Below are 17,500 nucleotides of genomic sequence, written 5' to 3' on the forward strand. Positions count from 1 at the left end.
AAGTAATAAGTAGTATTTCCACTTTAAACAATGGATTCTCATTAAAGAACAGAGCAAAGGAAACCATGGTTATATGAGAGTGAGAGCGAGACAGAACAAAGGGCGAGACAAAGTGAGTGTGCTGCCCATGAAGATTCAGAGTTAGGAACCATCACTGAGATGAAATAGATAATACAGAGTTAAGAGCACAACAGAAAGTTACAGGAAGTAAGTGAGACCAACTGTATTAATGTATGCTGCTTTAATCTCCTTTGGATGAGAACATCTACTAAATGCTTAAAAAGTAGAGAGGTGTTAAACCATTTGAAATGCCACTCGAGTGAATGGTAGCAAAAGAAAACGGAGCAGAAAGAACAGACACCTCACACACTTCCTACTTAATTCAACACGACAGAGAACAGCAACACTGTGATAGTGAGGAATGAAGCTACTTACTGCATACTTACTAATAACACAAACAGGAGGGCCAAGGATAAAAAATGGAAAATGACAAAACGCAATTGAAATAGCATTTCTACAACAGCGATCCCACAACGGTGCCTCGTAAACATTGTTTATTTCCGTGAAACTTGGCTGTTGCTCAAAATGCAGAAGGGCACGCGACCACACACACACACACACACACACACACACACACACACGCTGCGGATGTGGTGTGTTTGATGAAGAGGACTGCTAGGTAAAAGCTACGGCTTCTAATACTCACCAGCATCAATCTCCTGCATGGATAAACACACACAGTGCATGTGAGTGCACACACACACACACACACACACACACACACACACACACATATACACGCACACATGCACACGCACAAGCAGACACATACACGCATATGCACACATACACACGCACAACACACACGCACACACACACACACACACACGCACACACACACCTGGAATTTTTCTGGCATTTATTTCCTATACATCACACTTAATAATGGGTTTATTCGTTGTTTTTTTATAATTTTGTTGTAAAAGGTTGTAAAAAATATCTTAGCCTAGTAAAAAGTAATTACTAATGCTAAAAAGTCACCAATAAAGGTTTGTACAACAGTACATCAAATCTGTGGTTGTACATGATTATGGTAAAACATTTTCTAACTATTAACGCTCTCAGTTACAACTTATATACCTGAATGTTATAGGTGTGGCACCCTGCTTCAATCTTTTGATGCGCTTTGATGCTTTTCTGTCTTGGCATCCCTCTCTCTTTTTCTCTCTTTCTCTCTCTTCAGATTCTTTCTCTCTCTTTTCATTCCTCATCTACCTCTATCAACCTCTCTCAGGTTCTCCTTCCTACACACAAATTGAATCACACAAACACACATACTCACACACACCCTCCCTCCGTCCGGTGAGTTATCGCTCACAGACTCACACTCTATTACCCAAGATGCACTGCCCCGCTGCACGCCTGCTTTTTCATTGACCAATAAAACAACCTGAGCTTTATGGCTCTACCGATTCCAAGTACATCAACTATAGAGAGAGAGTGAGAGAGGAGGGGTACACAAATGTAGAGGAGAGCGTTCACCTGAGGTTTATGACCCAAACTCCTCCTTTTTAAAGAGAGAAAAAAAGAGAGAGAACGGGTGAGTGGATCACGTGTGGAGAGAGAGAAAGAGATGGAGAGAACATTTTGGAAATAGAAAAAGGGTGTGCAGAAAATACTTGACTCAATGGAATGAGTGATAAAACAGAGAAAGAGAGCCGACCATGTAATATGGAAAGAGGGGAAAAGAGAGAGCGTGAAGCCCATAAAAGTATAGAGAGCCATTCATGACTTATAAAATAACAGCCATCGATGTGCAAACCAAAACTGCAGCGTAGAGGAAATAGATTATATTTTATTGTCCCAGCCCCTCAGTCCCAGACTGTATAAATAGCTATTGATTTAACTTGTTTTATTCAGTCAGCCGGGCCACCTTTCAGGCCTGGGAGACGTCAGCTGCTTGTGGAAGGCGAGGCTGCGGCTCTGTGCCGTCTTCTATTGGCTGGAAGGTTTTGTCCCAAAGTCCTGACTCTGAGTGGCGTTTAGTTGTCTGTCTGTTGTTGTACCAGGGGGAGGTAAGGGCTGGGAAAGTGGATAAGAAAACTTGTCATTATTCACTTTCTCAGTGCGCTGGCAACAAAACAAAAGAACAGAATAAGAATAGAGGGAAACTAACTGTGTGTTCATGTTGGTAGGACTCCATGTTACCCTCTGAGTCCCATATAGACCCATGTTTGTCTTTGTTTGGGAGGGACAGGGGATCTTTAGGGGGAGATAGCAGGTCAACAGTAGCCTGACAAGCCAGACCCACATCAAGATGTTGGGTCTGGGAACTCACCATTGACAGGGCTCAATCCGAAAAATCTGTCTTTCAAATTCCCTCTGCACGCAATAGGATAGCGCTAACACCAGGCAGAGCAACGAAGAAGGTAGCGAAGCTAGTTGATAGATTAAACTTTTGCCGTAGCCGGTCGGCAAAACTCCGAACACATCTTCCTTTTTTTAAGAATGACTTCAGTGCCGTTCTTTGTTCTTTTATCAAAGAAAAGCTTAACTCCAAGTCTTCCAGAAGACCGCTGTTCCCAGCAGCATCAGCCATAAGCCCGCCCACCGACTCTATACACAATGTGATTGGCCTGACTAGAGTTTGGTTTTTCCAGCTCGCAAGCCAACGGAGAGTTGCTAGACTGACCCTGGCTGCAAATTAAATTAGCTGCCGCTAGGGTGCGTCTAAATTTCTAGGCTAGGTCAACAGTGTATGCCGTATAGAATTGTTATACAGCATCTGAAAGCTGGGAACCTGAGGAGTAATCTGAGATGCAGCTCAGCACTGTGTCAAGTTCCTTTAGTCTTTTTTCAAATTTCGAAAGTTTAAGTATATGTATAAGTATATTATGCCCACCCACATGCTCTATTATGTCTCATAAGTTGTTGCAGCAATTTCTGGGTGGATACCATTTGTTTCACATATTTTGTGCAACATTTAACCATTCTTTGGCCCTAGTTCGCTAGTTTGTGATTGTAAAGTTTCACGAGGCTGTGATTCTCACAACAGGTATTGTATACAGTGAGGTCAAGTTTTAAAACATGGTCTCACTAGAGTGAAACGGCTACTATGGGTGCTAACATCATCCCAGCTGAATAGAATTGAGCTTGTTGAATCCACAAGATTCTCAGCCTTCCAGTCAGACCCAGTTTATACAATTCCAAGACTGTTTAGGGACCCCAGTATGAGGAAACATGCAAATACACCATTTTCCAATAGGTGAAAATAACACTAGTAGTACAGCTTGAGAAAAACTGCATGGTTTTTGCCCCAAACTTCATGGGATTAGAATGGAGTGGGCATGTCTGAAAAGGTACCAGGACTCGTGGTACCCGTATAAGCCATTCTCACTCAGATATCTTGAGGTGACATGTCAAGGGACCCCTTTGAAAATGGCCATGCCGGAATTTTCCATCAACAAAATGTAGCCTTAGCGTTATTTAGCCCCCTTCCTAAAACCCTAGCTGTAGAACCCATCCCGCTACAGCCTCTCAAAGACAGCACTGTTGTGCCAACACTCCCGCAGGTCTCAGAGGGTTAAACTCTAGAGCACTTACTCTCTGAGTTTGGCCAGATGAGAAAATTGCTATTCAAACGTTTAGAAGAAGGACAATGCAACAATTCATTTTGAGTCCGACCTTCTGCCCATCACTGTCCTTAGAAACAGCTGACCTTTCAGCAGTTCAGGAACAGACAGTGGCCATACAAACTGTCATCAACAGGCTAACTGATATCAGAAGGGTTTTTTTTTTTGTCCAAAGCTGCTTACATTGTTCCCTTACGCAGACATTGGATGCAATTTAGAGTTTCAAGTCTTGCTCCAGGACCACCTTAGCTACAATGTTTTTTTGGTCTCCTTTATTTTATTTCTCCTACCCACCGTAGCTCTACATGCCGTGTGAGACTGTGGGCTCTTAACATGTTCGCAACCTTAAGAAAGTAGGAGAGCCCTTTTTACCAAGTCCTTTACTAAGACAGTGATTGCTTGGAAGTTAGAACCTGTAATCCAGACCAACTACAGGATACACCCCAGAAAGCAAGGGCTTATGAGTATCAGGCTATTCGAAGGAGATACATCAACATCAAATACCTGATGCAATAAAAATGAACTGAAAGCAAACCATAGTCTGGATTGATAGTCATTAAGCTGTTTCTTTGTGTTTCTAATCAATGCCATGGCACATATTACATCAAAGAGCGCGGAAAAGTCAGTCAAGCTCGCCCCTGGTGAAAATCGTGAATGTAGCCCCCATGACATCACACATCCAGGCCTAGAATTTGTATTTACCGCACACTACCATCCGTTCAGGTATCTGGAGTCAGAAAATCCACATTTGGTGAATAGAGCCGTCCGTATTTGACTCCAGTTTCAGCCAAAAGTCCCATTTGCGCTGGACTAGTATTACCTGTAGACCTCTATAATTTGTAATAATTGCAGAGCTCTTCTGTAATCTTAATCCCATGCAAATCTGCCATGTCCATCCACAAATCTGCTATTTGTCGATTAAAAATTCCGCCAAGAATTACTTACCATTATGCCAAACACAAAGGTTGTGTGATAATATTAGTCCCGTGCAAATTGGCATCTGTGTGATTTGGGGTTGTATTGGCTGCGTTGACAATGATGAAGGAAAGCCTTGACATCACATGTGGGGGGATGATCTCATTATGTTTAACCCCGTCAAATACAGACTTTGCTTATCCCGTGCGAATGACGTACAAATAACAGATGTTAGGGCTGGAGGGGGTGTCATTTATAAATCGCACGAGGTCCCCCGGTAATACTAATCCCATGCGAATAGGGCTTTTATTTGTGTCTTTCTTTTCTTCCGCTTTCAACCTCGAATTTCCCTATCTCTCCGTCTTTCTCTCTCTCTCTCTCTCTCTCACGCGCATACATTCACACATTCACACATCAGCCCTCCAGCCTGCAGGCCTAATCGAAGTTTGGCACCCAGTTGTCAGCGCTTTCGATTCGAGTCTGCTAATGGAGCGACGAGGGCCGCCCAACGTCCACGAGTACGAAGTGCCGAGATCCTCTTCCCACTGCCGCACCCCACAATCTCTGACACTTACACACACACACACACACACACACACACACACACACACACACACACACATCACCTCCAGCCCCTGAGGTTCCCATTTTACACAAACATCCATCTACATCGCTTGTTATCACTCTCTTCCTTTTTTGCCCTCTTGTTTGCTCTCCCTCGTTCCCTGTTGTTCAGTCTTGCCTTTAGCACTTTATTCCTCTTTCTCTTTCACTCATTCTCGGCCTTCATTTTTCTCTTTTTCACTTTGACTTTCTCACTGTTTTTTATCACTTTCTTTCTACCCTGTCGGTTACAATTCAGGTTTTTTTTCTTTCAATTAAATGTGGGGCACCCTGGTAGCTCACCTGGTTGAGCATGCACCCCACATACTGAGGCTCAGTCCTTACCGTAGCGGCCCGGGTTTGAGTCTGCATTATTTTGCCATTTTATGGCGTTAGAACAATACCACCAAATGGTAATACATGTAAAGATGAACAGTTCGTACATTGAATTAAATCTCTCTCTGGAGTTCCTCTTGTATCAGTGTGTGCTTGTGCAAGCATGTTTGTAGGTGTCTGAAGTTGTTCAGCATTCATTCACTACAGCTCTGCGTCTCAGTTGTTTTTCGCTCTGTCCCTCCACATCTTTCTTAGAATTTCTCCTATTCTTCCTACTCTTTCTAACTCTGGGTTCTGTGTGAGTTCATTTCAAAGCAGCAGAAAGAGGAAAGGAAGTGCCTTATTCGTCACACATCAGTACATATTTTGGTGTCACTGAATGAATGAGACAGAGATCAAGACTAAATTAGAAACTACGTTAAAGATTTTTCTTTGGCCTTAGTAGACTAGTCTCGCATTGCCAGCCAAGGTCTGGCTACACCACAGATACATTCTGGGATAGTAGGAAAAAAACTCTCTGGGTAGTTTGCATTTCTTTAAACCAATCACAATCGTCTTGGGCGCCACTAAGCTCTGGACGCAGCTACGGTGGCTCTGCAGAATAGTCTCGGGGAAGGAACTTGTTTTGGTGGAACATTTGCACCCCGCAAAAGAAAACAACACATAACATAACATAACATAACATAGCTTTATTTGTATAGCGCCTTTCATACACAGAGTGCAGCTCAAAGCGCTTTACATCCAAAACATTCAACACAACTCTCGCAGGAGCACATTTAAAGCACGCAAACAGTATATTTGCACTGTTGCATTGGTATTTTGCTTATTAGTTGACTGAATAATAATAATAATCACATACATAACATAACATAGCAGGGACAGATACAGCATGACATGAAGGAGAGGAGAGGGGGAAAAAAAGCAACTCTCAGACTATCCTCATAAAGATAAGAACAGTGTGGGAACAGGAAAAAAACACCTCAGCACGTAGCACACAAGCAGTACATTTGCACTGCTGAACATAACGTAACATAAATGTACAGTTGCACATTTAGCGGCGAAGGCGTGGGACTGCGGAGAGGGTAGGTTTGGGGAGTTTGGCCTGCTGAGAAACGCACAGCCCGGCAGTCCCAGTAGTGTCCCAGTCCGCAGAATGTTATAGCGATAAAACAGCACGTTGCCGTGGTGACACCCTTGAACAGTCCAGAACCGATACGACAATCAGCAGGCAGTGGGGAAGACGGGGGAGGAACCAAGAGCATCTCGCTTGCAGAGCCCCAACAGGGTGACTGTTTGTTCCAAGAAACGGCCTTAGCAAGGCCGTTCAGGATAAGGGAGCTGAAAGATTAAATTTGTTTTGTCTACACTAATGGCTGCTCTAATTTAGACATACATTCTATTGTCCAACTGTACAATTGTTCAACTGGTGAATTTTTCTTTCCAAATCCATGACCTTCCTCATGATGGTATCCAAGCCGCGGGTCATTACCATGTTGTTTTCCATCACGCGATTAATAGTTCCAGTTTGCGAACTGATCGCTTTTTCGACAGCTTCAGTCAGGCCAGGCAGCTTCCTTGGGCTTTGGACAGCTACCAAAGTTACAGTAGTACCTGTACAATATTAAATGAAGTTAACTGTTAATGGAACACAATACAGTAAAGTGAGCTATTTAAATTAGCTTACCTGGGTATCACCGTGTGTACTTCGTCCACAGCAAACCCACCAATCTGCCCCAAAACGTCTCAGTTAGAGAGTAAATGTCATAAACATATTCTTTGTACACCTTTACAATCATTCCTGGAAAGAAACAAGCAGGCCTGACTTGTTACACAATTCAAATTATCTTCAAAACTTTCCATTTATCAACATGTAGCTTGCTAGCTCAGAGTTTGAGATGTACTTCTGGTGATCCAGACCATAGTAGAGTGACCAGAGTGTGACAGGAAAGATGGGAAATTGGGATCATATGCAACACAGCTCCCCATCTGAATCCAAATTTTAGAGTTTGTGGTTATGACACCCATCTTAGAGCACTGGCCCATTACAACAGCTCTCTCTATTTTTCGTTTCCACTCGTTGTTTTGTTTTTGTATGTGTCTCTCTTCTTTATACCCATGCTTTAATGCTTAAACTTAGAATATGTTAATGTTTAACCCCATTTGTCTGCTGATAGCAAGATATCCCAGAGGATAACAACCAAATTTGGATCAGTTTGGTCTACAGGGTGCTCTAGTATTTCTTGGGTTTGATGCTAATGTGAGTATGGATTTAGTTATTGGATATATATATATATATATATATATATATATATTTTTTTTTTTTTATTTTATTTTTGTAACCATTGCTATGATGCTCCACTCATGCTGGTGGGAAAGTTTTCCTCTGGGAACTCTTGGATGTCAGTCTGCTAAACAACGCTGCCCTCACTTTCTGTTTTGTCAAGAAATCAAACCCAGAAGACAAATGACAGGGCACATGAACCATTCCAGGGCCGATAGCTCTGCAAGTTGGGTTTTTTCTTTTCGTTGGTGGAGGTTTCTGCTCCACCGAGTCCCTTCTGGTTCATTCATGTTGTCGGCCTTCTGTCTCTTTTACTTATTGTTCTTCTCTACCTCCCTCACTCGTTCACACCTTTATATATCTGTAGCCTATTTTTATTCTCACTCAAGGCTGAAAGACAAACTGAAATGCACTTACGGATCCCAACACACACACACACACACACACACACACACACACACACACACACACACACTTTATGAAGGGCTGAAATGTGTTTGGGGGTTGACTTGCTGTTAGTGTGTATTTTTTTTCCCACCAGTCAATACTCTTTTGTACTGACTGTCATTCACAATGACAGCTGTCCTCCAGTGTTGTAGTGTGTGTGTGTGTGTGTGTGTGTGTGTGTGTCATTGACAGTCGTGCACTGTGGAAACATGCCAGTAGCAACATTACGACAGACATTGACAGTTCTTTTAACAGAAGAACTATTGAAGTGCTTCTGCCAGTTTAGTGGCCATGGGTCAATTTGCTCAATTTGAGATCATGTGGAAAAACACAAGCCTGTAATAACGAGCCAACATCACTTCTACTCCTAAATGGATTTGTGTCAAGTTTAACTGACAATTTAACCATTTGCACAGAGGTGACTGTGAAGGTTGGTTGGTCGGTCAAACTCTGAAGCTCACTGGCTTTTTTTGTACTGAAAAAACAAAACAAATTCAAATTGATGATTATCGTTGCACAGAAATACTTGGATATTTGTCAGGCTAAGAAGGGAAATACATGAGGTGAGCAGTAATTTAGGCTTTAATTAGTCACTTTATCTGAATGTCAGAAATCTAGTTTCATTGTGAGTTCTATTAAAAAACAACATCATAACGGACGGACTTAACCTCAGGGCTTTAAAACCATAATAAGGGTGTTTTACATTCTTGAGCAGGGATCTTTCATGTTTTTTGAGCCAAGGACTCCTAACCTGAAAGTCACCACATATTTTATAAAATTGGGTTGCATATTAAACTGGGCCTACAATACCATGTAGGGTTTCCTAAAGCCTATACACATACCTTTTATGGTGCCCTATAATACTAAGCTATTAAAACAATAAATTTCATCATATTGTAATGTCAAACACACAGTGATTCCATAAACTTAACTGATGGCTACCAAAGTTACTACGTTACAGGCCAGTAACAGTATGAGGTACTTGTACTTTACTTGAGTCTTTTCTTTTCATGCCACTTTCTACTAGCCTGGCTCCACCCTCCTACGTACTTCTGCTCAACTTTCATTTAACTTCAGTACTCCGTCTGGGTTTGCGGTATAGTCTTAGGTTTTCTCCAACCAAATATTTGGCGGTCCAATCAGCGAACAGAGGGAGTGGCTGAGAACGATGACGTTGAGGTCATGACGTGCGCTAGTTTGAGTTATAGTTCCGTAATGGCGGCGGAGAAAGATGCGGTCTGTTGTGGCAACGCTGCAGAATATCCAGAAGTTAAAGCCCGAGCAAGAACAATCTTTGCTGAGTTGTGTTGGTGGCCATGATGTTGTGGCCCTCCTCCCCACGGGGTTCGGGAAAAGTTTGGTTTTCCTGCTCGCTCCGTTAATGGTGAATGAGTTGGCTAACGCTAGCGATGCTTGTCAATGGAGAGTGGCCAGACTCTCTGTAAAAATGAAATGTACGAGAGTCTGGTAGGACCAGGCTAACGTTCTACTTCTACTCCACTACATTTCAGAGAGAAATATTGTACTTTACTCCACTACATTTATCTGGCAGCTTTAGTTACTAGTTACTTTACAAATTAAGATTTTTGCACACAAAACACATGTGATTTATAAAATACAATGTTTTTTTTTCTGTATGAAAACTAACTAGGTGAAACTACCCACCTACATATTTGGGTACAAGTCCAGCTGAAATGATTAGCTGATGAAACACTTAGTTGATTGACAGAACTGTTTGGATCGTTTCCAGTTTCTAAAATGTGAGGATTTAGTACTTTTACTTATAATACTTTAAGTACATTTTCGTAATGCTACTTACATACTTTTACTCAAGTAACATTTTCAATGCAGCACTTTTACTTGTAACAGGGTATTTTTTACAGTGTGATGTTAGTACTTTTACTTAATTAATGTATCTGGAAACTTCTTCCACCACTGATAAACAGAGTAAAGCTGAAAGGTGTAACACTGTCTGCCTCCAGATCACCTACAAGGCCCTGAGCTCATTGGACCCGAGCGCTGATCTGACAACCCAGAGGGGACGGGTGTTCAAGCTGAGGAATGAGACCCATCACCTTTTCGTAGGTCTGTACCCAGGGACCACCTACTTCTTCACCCTCAAAGCCTCCACCAACAAGGGCTTCGGCCCACCCGTCACCACCCGCATCACCACCAAGATAGCAGGTAAGCATCCTCTGTGATATTTTGATGTGACATTATTCCATAAAAAAAATTTGGTATTTGTCTGTGTGTGTGTGTGTGTGATTGTCGTGTCATTTCTGTTGACATTTTGTCTGATCTTTGCTCTCAAACCACACAAAGACATCGTGGCACACTGGTGCTTATTATAACAATAATAGCAGGTGAAGAACAGGACGCTGGAGGCTTGTTTGTTGGCCAGACGGTGCGTCGGCATGTCAGTCAGAGTCTCTGTGAATGTGCCTGTCTGTGTCTTTGTTTATGTCTTTGTTTGTCTGTCCGGGTGACCGTTTCCATTTCTTTCTCTCCATTTGTAACCCTTTGTTTATGTCACCCGCCTCGGTCCATAGAAAATGTCAATGGCACCACAAAAAAGGAAAACAATTAACTTTTGTGGCAAGAACTGTGAAAATGTTTATTCTGGAGCAAGAGGACTTCTCTATGATTATACTCACTGTTTTGTGAAGGGTGTTTCTTTGTTGTTTAAATGACAGAATGACAAAAAAAAAACTTTTTCTTTCTTGGTATGCCTCTCCTTGCCCTTTATTTCTCTGACTCACCCTTTCGGTCTCTCTCCAGCTTTACCTAACTCTGTCTCTGCTGTTTCCTCTTTCAGTGTCTCAACCGCTTTTGCCCCTCTCTCTTTTCTTTCCTCTGTCTCTGTTCCTACCTTTTCTCTCTTTTTTTAACCTATTAATCCCTTACCTAATGGCACATCTGATTGTCGATACTAGGGCTGTCAAACGATAAATTCTTCTCCTTTATCTTGATTGGGAATCAAATGTATGCAAAGAAAGTTGCTTTATGAACTTGACTTTAAGATTTGTATTTGTTCATTATTTATTTACTGTAAACAAAAGAAAAATGTGTGAATCTGTCATTATTGCACAATTCAGAACATGCCAACCATAGTACGTCTTTAAGACCCGAGTCTTCTACGATGTTGACAGGTCTGCAGTTAGTTGCCACCCATTTCGCAAGAGCTGTAGTCATTTTTTTAGATTTGATTTCATCCACAGGTCGGCAAGTAGCACTCTCCAAAATAGTGCTTTGCCTGAGCCTGCTAGCATCAACTTGAATCATGTTAACTGAACTACTATGCTTAGCTCGTAGGTGGTAACTCAAGCTTGACATGCTTCGGTGATATTTTAATTCGGCTTTACACAATGTGCATATGGCTTTCGACTTGTCTACTGAGCCGTCTGGGAGTTTTGGAAAATAAAAAGCTCCATTCAGAACTGTGTTGCTGCTGTCTTTCTCCATCATGCCTGCAGCCTGCAGCAGGAGGATGTTTTATGAGGAAGTATGGCAGCTTGATGATAAGTAAAGGTGCGGCAAAGGGTCAAAATAGTAGCTATCTAGTGATTTTAGAACAGCTAAGGGGCGTTGTTAGGCACGACGTGAAGCCGAGTGAAGTGTAAAATAAATTAATAAATGGCGGCATGCGATCAGTGTGATTAAAAAAAGAAATGTAACGTGTTATGCTGACAGCCCTAGTCGATACCCTTCACAGGATGTTGTTATTTCTATTTCCTCCTCACTGAGGTAGTTGTGACCTTAAGCTTTGTTTCTTTTCATCATTATATCTGCGGAGATACTCGCTGTAGCTCTGAGCCAGCCAAAAGTACTAGCTCTTACAATCCCAAGTCCAAGTTTATGTTGAAGACACACTGAGGGCCTGTTGCACTGTGGTTCCATCATTGAGAGAAGCAATTTGGGGGGAGGGGGGGGGGAGTCACAAGTTCTGTGTCATATAGACCTCAACAGTCTGGTTCTGGTAGTAAAAATCCCATTAATTTTCTCCATAAGGATTTTGATTATCAGCTATAATGTCTAAACCAGGGGTGGCGAACCTGTGGCTCTTGAGCCGTATGCGGCTCTTTGCCAGCTCCTGTGAGGCTCTTACTGTGTGGCTGGGGGCTGTCTAATTGGTTGATTTTTTTGATTTTTGTTTTTAACTTTTTTGAAACATACAGTATTTGAGGTAAGTAAAAAAAAAACACATTACATTTGCCAATTATTTTAAAATGGAAAATAATGCAGCAGAGTTTTGAGGACATTTTCTGCAACCTGAGGAAAAACAGCAGCCACAGATCACCTTCCTCGTTAACACTTTCACTGCTGAATCCGATTGTTTGAAAGCCCCTTTAGTGACAAAGGAGTGAGAGAGTTGCTTCGAGTGGCCACAATTGCCACAAAACAACACAATTGTGGATAACAAAGACTGTCAGGTTTCCCACTGAGTCAATCTATGTTAGAAAACAAAACTATGAAAACTGCTATGTATTATGACTGCCATTAGATCTGGAAGACACTGTTGCTGTTGTAGTGTGGACGTGCATGTGTTGTGTGGCTTTTTGCTATGGTGCGTTTTTTTTTTTTTTTTTTTTTTTTTTTTTGTGGCTCTTTCAACAGGTTCTCACACTCATCTCGTACAATACGGACGCTTGGTCAGGTGCCTTTGTCGTTCTTATTGACGCTAAAAGTCTCCTTTAGCGCTATAAGTAAACGCGCTTGGTCGGGACTATTGCCGTCCCTTTTGACGCAGTTATGTTAAGGAAAAGGTCGTGGGTGGGCTTACGGTTCCGTGACACGCGGGAAGAACGGGATGGTTATGTTTAGGAAAGGGTCGTGGGTGGGCGTACGGTTCTGTGACATGCGGGAGGAAAATAAAAAGCGACTATAGCAAGCGTGACAAACGGGATGCGAACCCCGCTCTCCTGGGTGAAAGTCCTGTGTTTGTTTGACCCATCCACCACCCCAACCAACCTCCATACGCGGAAATTCGCCCTTACATACTACTCGCTAAATCCTATCTAACTGCTGCTCTCCCCAGTGCGTTACACAAATACGCTGAAAGACGCCTTTTTCGTCACATCAGACGCTGACAGCCACTGTCCAAACGTCGTTATTTTACGAGTTCGGAATGAGAACGGGTTGGCTCTTTATACTTAACTGGTTGGCCACCCCTGGTCTAAACCATCCAAGGTAGACCGACCACGAGCTGTGAAATTGTAAAACAAATGTACCTTGTAGAAGCCACAAATCCGTCTGAAATTAACCTTGTTTTAAGAAAAACACGTTTCATTTGCGATGCCATGTAGGAGTTCTACACTTCCTACAATCCTAACCCTAACATTGACGTCTTTGATTGAAGGAACTCGCTGTTACCATGGGAATGTTTACCGCACCCGCAAACAGCTAAGGAGCTGCTACCACTGAAGTCTCTGATCGTTTTTCACTGTTGTACAGCAGTAATCAAGATCGGTCTTGGTCTCAAGACCAATTTTTGAACGTCTCCGTCTCGTCTCGGAATCGACCACATTTTTACTCGGTCTTGTGTCTCAGATGAAGAGGACTCAGGATTTTATTTCAAGACCACAACTGCAGGGATTTCGCTAAATTGCCTGCGCATTGTCTGATTTAGGCCTATTTGTTAAAACTTGCAAATGCAACCAATAACTTCACTTATATCTAATTTGAAATTTGTTACCGTAAACCCCGCTCTCCCTGCCCCCTTTACACGCACTCCCAAGTAAATGCGGGAGATAGTAGAAGAAGCTCTGGCTGTCTAACACAAATCTGGTCTTGGTCTTGACTCGGTCTCAACCCCAAAAAGTCTTGGTCTTGTCTCGGTCTCGATACGCTTTGGTCTTGGTGATTACTTGGTCTCGGTTTAGGTGGTCTCGACTACAACAATGCAGTCTTGGTACGGTCTTTTGCGCCAAATCAAATGTTTGATGGTCACGATTCATCTCGTAGCTGGCTGGCTTGGTTCCAGGCTTAAAACTCTTTATGTAAGGATTTTTTTTTTGGAAACCTCAATGGAGATACTGAATGGGAAAAAAATAATTTCCGGGACCAGAGCCTTTTAAAAAGTAGGCGGTCAGCGCTGGTCACCGTTGAGAACTTGCAATGGATAAAGTGGTGATCTGTGTCTATGATGAATTGTCTGCAATGCAGACTAGATTCAGGATTAATTCACAAATGGCGGTGGCTTATTGCATTGAATCACCAGCATTGTTGTATGCAGGACGGTGGACACCTGCCAACGTTTCTTGTAGAGGTGACAAACTTGCCCACAGGAGCAACATTTATCTGCTCAGTTCCACCCCACATACAGTATACCGTAATAATCACTCGCACTATGTGGAGAGACTTATTCCAAAATGTTGAACAATGCAATAATAGAACATCAAGATAGTGAAATTCAAAGCAAGATTACAAATACAAAACATCATGTTTCTTCAATATTTTCAGATTAAAGAACAACGTTGTACCTACTTTTTACTACATATAAAAACCTCAGAAATGTCCCCCCCCTGGGTAAGCCAAAGAGTTCTGATCATTTCAATGTTTATTAATATCAATATATAAATGATCACTGTCACTTATCCACATAGCCACCGTGATATGAGGCAGCGATAATGGCGTCCATCTTTATTTACACAGAGAGGCTCTGCTGGGCAGGCAAGCTCTTACCCAACACACCTCTTTTCATATTCGTGCACTTACACAGTGTTTCCTCCAGTGCTTTGCAAGCCTGAGTTGCCCCCCACCAGGCCTAAGTCACTGGGAATTATTTTGTGATGTATTTTTTAAATACATTTTTTAAACTAGTTAAAGTGGGGCGGCTCGGTTGGAAACTTAGACATAGTCATATTGTTGAATCTCCAGTCAGCTTTAAGCACTGACTTAATGTAGAGCCCTGTCAGTAATCAGTCTTATTTCTTTTTTTAAATTCATAATTTCCCGATTCCGTTCATGATTCTGTTATCACAGAAAACTATTGGGCTCTACATTAATGCTGCCATCAGTCTGTGACACCAGGCTAAACAATTTTTCTGGGGGAAAAACCCTGCTTACACACATTCAGTCCTGGAATCTGCTCGGCGCCACAGCAAGTGGCCACATATTTGAGATGAAACACATACTACACGTATATTTAATCCTCTGGGGAATGTACTTTTAATCCAGTAATGCTTCCCAAAGTGTTTTAATTAAACCCAAATAGGATGCCTTCCTCTCTCCACTGAGTCCTGGCAGTGTTAAGTGCTGATTGAACCGCAGTGGACTGCAGTCTAAATGTGTCATCGGCGTGTTATTAGCGTCGTCCCATCTGTCAGCACCTACGCTGATTCTAGCATGACCTTTTCCACAGTCTCCATTCCTCCATCTCCCTTACAAATCTAAGAGGTTAAAAAAAAAACACACATGACACTTCCACACATAACAGAGATGTCTCCGTCCAAATGTCATGCCATCCCCAATCTTCGTTAACTCATTCAGGGGCCATTTCAATGAAATGATGCAAACAGATAGGGATGGGTGCACATAGACGGGTAGGGGGGGGGAGTTGGACTGTTAATAACCTAAATGCCACAACAATCAGGGGGAAACGTGTTGATGTCTTACTCAGACAAGCACTTCAGTATGAGGGCATGACAAATGTGAAATTAAAAAGTTGACTGTCTGCGTAGTGAAGCATCCATCCATCTTTTTGTTGCTCTCAACAGCCCCGGTTAAAATCACTGCTGTCAAGACATGATACTTTATTGTCAAAACACAACAACAACAAAATCTGAGCCTGGACGCATTTGATTTGTTTTTAAAGCTCTACATCATATATTTGCCTCTGCTTGTATTTATTACAGTATTAACTCAAGAGTGGCATGTATATGGGAATAGGTCCTTCCTTGATTTTACATTAACTCAAATGAATGAGGTATGGTTTGCCTTGGCATGTTAGCCTGACAAGCCAGACCCCCATCAAGATGTTGGGTCTGGGAACTCACCATTGGCAGGGCTCAAGCCGATGGGCGGGATAAACAGTTGTCTTTCAAATTCCCTCTGCACACAATAGGATAGCGCTACAACCAACCAGAGCAACACTAGTTGAAAACTCCGAACACATCTTCCTTTTTTAAGAATGACTTCAGTGCCATTCTTTGTTCTTTTCTCAAAGAAAAGCTTAACTCCAGGTCTCCAGAGTCGCGGCCAAAGCCAATTCGAAAGACCTCTGTTCGCCAGCAGCAGCAGCCATCTTCTTTGTTTTCAAGTAGCAGGGAATTCACGCAGAACCGTTGCAACTCTGCCGCCATTATGTTAAGCCCGCCCACTGACTCTTTACACGATGTGATTGGCCTGACTAGAGTTTGGCTTTTCCAGCTCGCAAGCCAACGGAGAGTTGCTGGACTGACCCTAGTTGCAAATTACACTTGCTGCCGCTAGGGTGTGTCTACATTTCTAGGCTATTGACATGTGCACACATTTCCAAAGTAAACCACATGAAAAAAGATATATGTTGAAACTTTCTGAAAACATGTCCTAAGTCTGGTATCCCTTTCTCTCCTTTGCATTGCCCTTAAGCATATTGTTTATTTTAGACCTTGAAACTCATTTTGGTTGTCACACGTTCTGTCCGTTCACACTACACCTTGTTGAAAGGCACATGTTGAGGTTGAGGAAAATAAGGGAGGAACGGTTATACAGTAGAGCGTGTATTTCTGCTAGGGTAATGTAGTTATTTCTGTTATGCTGGGCAATACACTGTGACTTCCTGGAAGTGCCATCATTAAGTGAATGGTACCCTGTTTAAAATGTAAATTTCTGCAGCTTCATTTTCTTTCTTTCTTTCTTTGTTTTACCACCAGCTCCCATGATGCCAGAGTATGAGTCTGAGGCTCCGCTGAACGAGACAGAGACTACCATCACTATCCTGCTAAAGCCCGCCCAGTCCCGTGGCGCCCCTATCAGGTAATGTCTTATCTCTGTTTTTTATTCCTATGTTGTACTTCTGTCTCTTTTCCTTCTATCTCTTCTTTGTTTTCCTTTCTTCTTCTCTGTTTTCCTACCCACTAACTTCTCCCTACACCCCGATTCCTCCTCTCTTCTCCTCTCCTCTCCATGTCTCCTCTCCTCTTGTATCCTCTCCTCTTCTCTCGTTTCATTTCCTCTCCTCTCATTTTGTTTCCTCTTCTCTCGTTTCCTCTTCTCTTGTTTCCTCTCCTCTCGTTTTATGTCCGGTCCATTTCTCTTGTTTCGTTTCCTCTCCTCACCTTGTCTCCTCTCCTCTCCTCTCCTCTCC

At 42.4% G+C, this 17,500-nt stretch overlaps 1 protein-coding gene across 12 annotated transcripts in view; it reads left to right on the forward strand.

Annotated features, from left to right (window-relative positions):
* ptprt (protein tyrosine phosphatase receptor type T) overlaps positions 1–17,500 on the forward strand; it is a 447,834-nt gene that overhangs the window by 228,241 nt on the left and 202,093 nt on the right. For all 12 annotated transcript variants that reach the window (XM_036001937.1, XM_031277206.2, XM_036001938.1 and 9 more), the window contains exons 12-13: positions 10,197–10,398; positions 17,067–17,169. In XM_036001937.1, the coding sequence (XP_035857830.1) occupies positions 10,197–10,398; positions 17,067–17,169 (305 nt within the window). The remainder of the gene's footprint in view (positions 1–10,196; positions 10,399–17,066; positions 17,170–17,500) is intronic.

The sequence above is a fragment of the Sander lucioperca genome, chromosome 6 (genome assembly GCF_008315115.2).
Source record: "Sander lucioperca isolate FBNREF2018 chromosome 6, SLUC_FBN_1.2, whole genome shotgun sequence".
Taxonomy (NCBI): Eukaryota; Metazoa; Chordata; class Actinopteri; order Perciformes; family Percidae; genus Sander; species Sander lucioperca.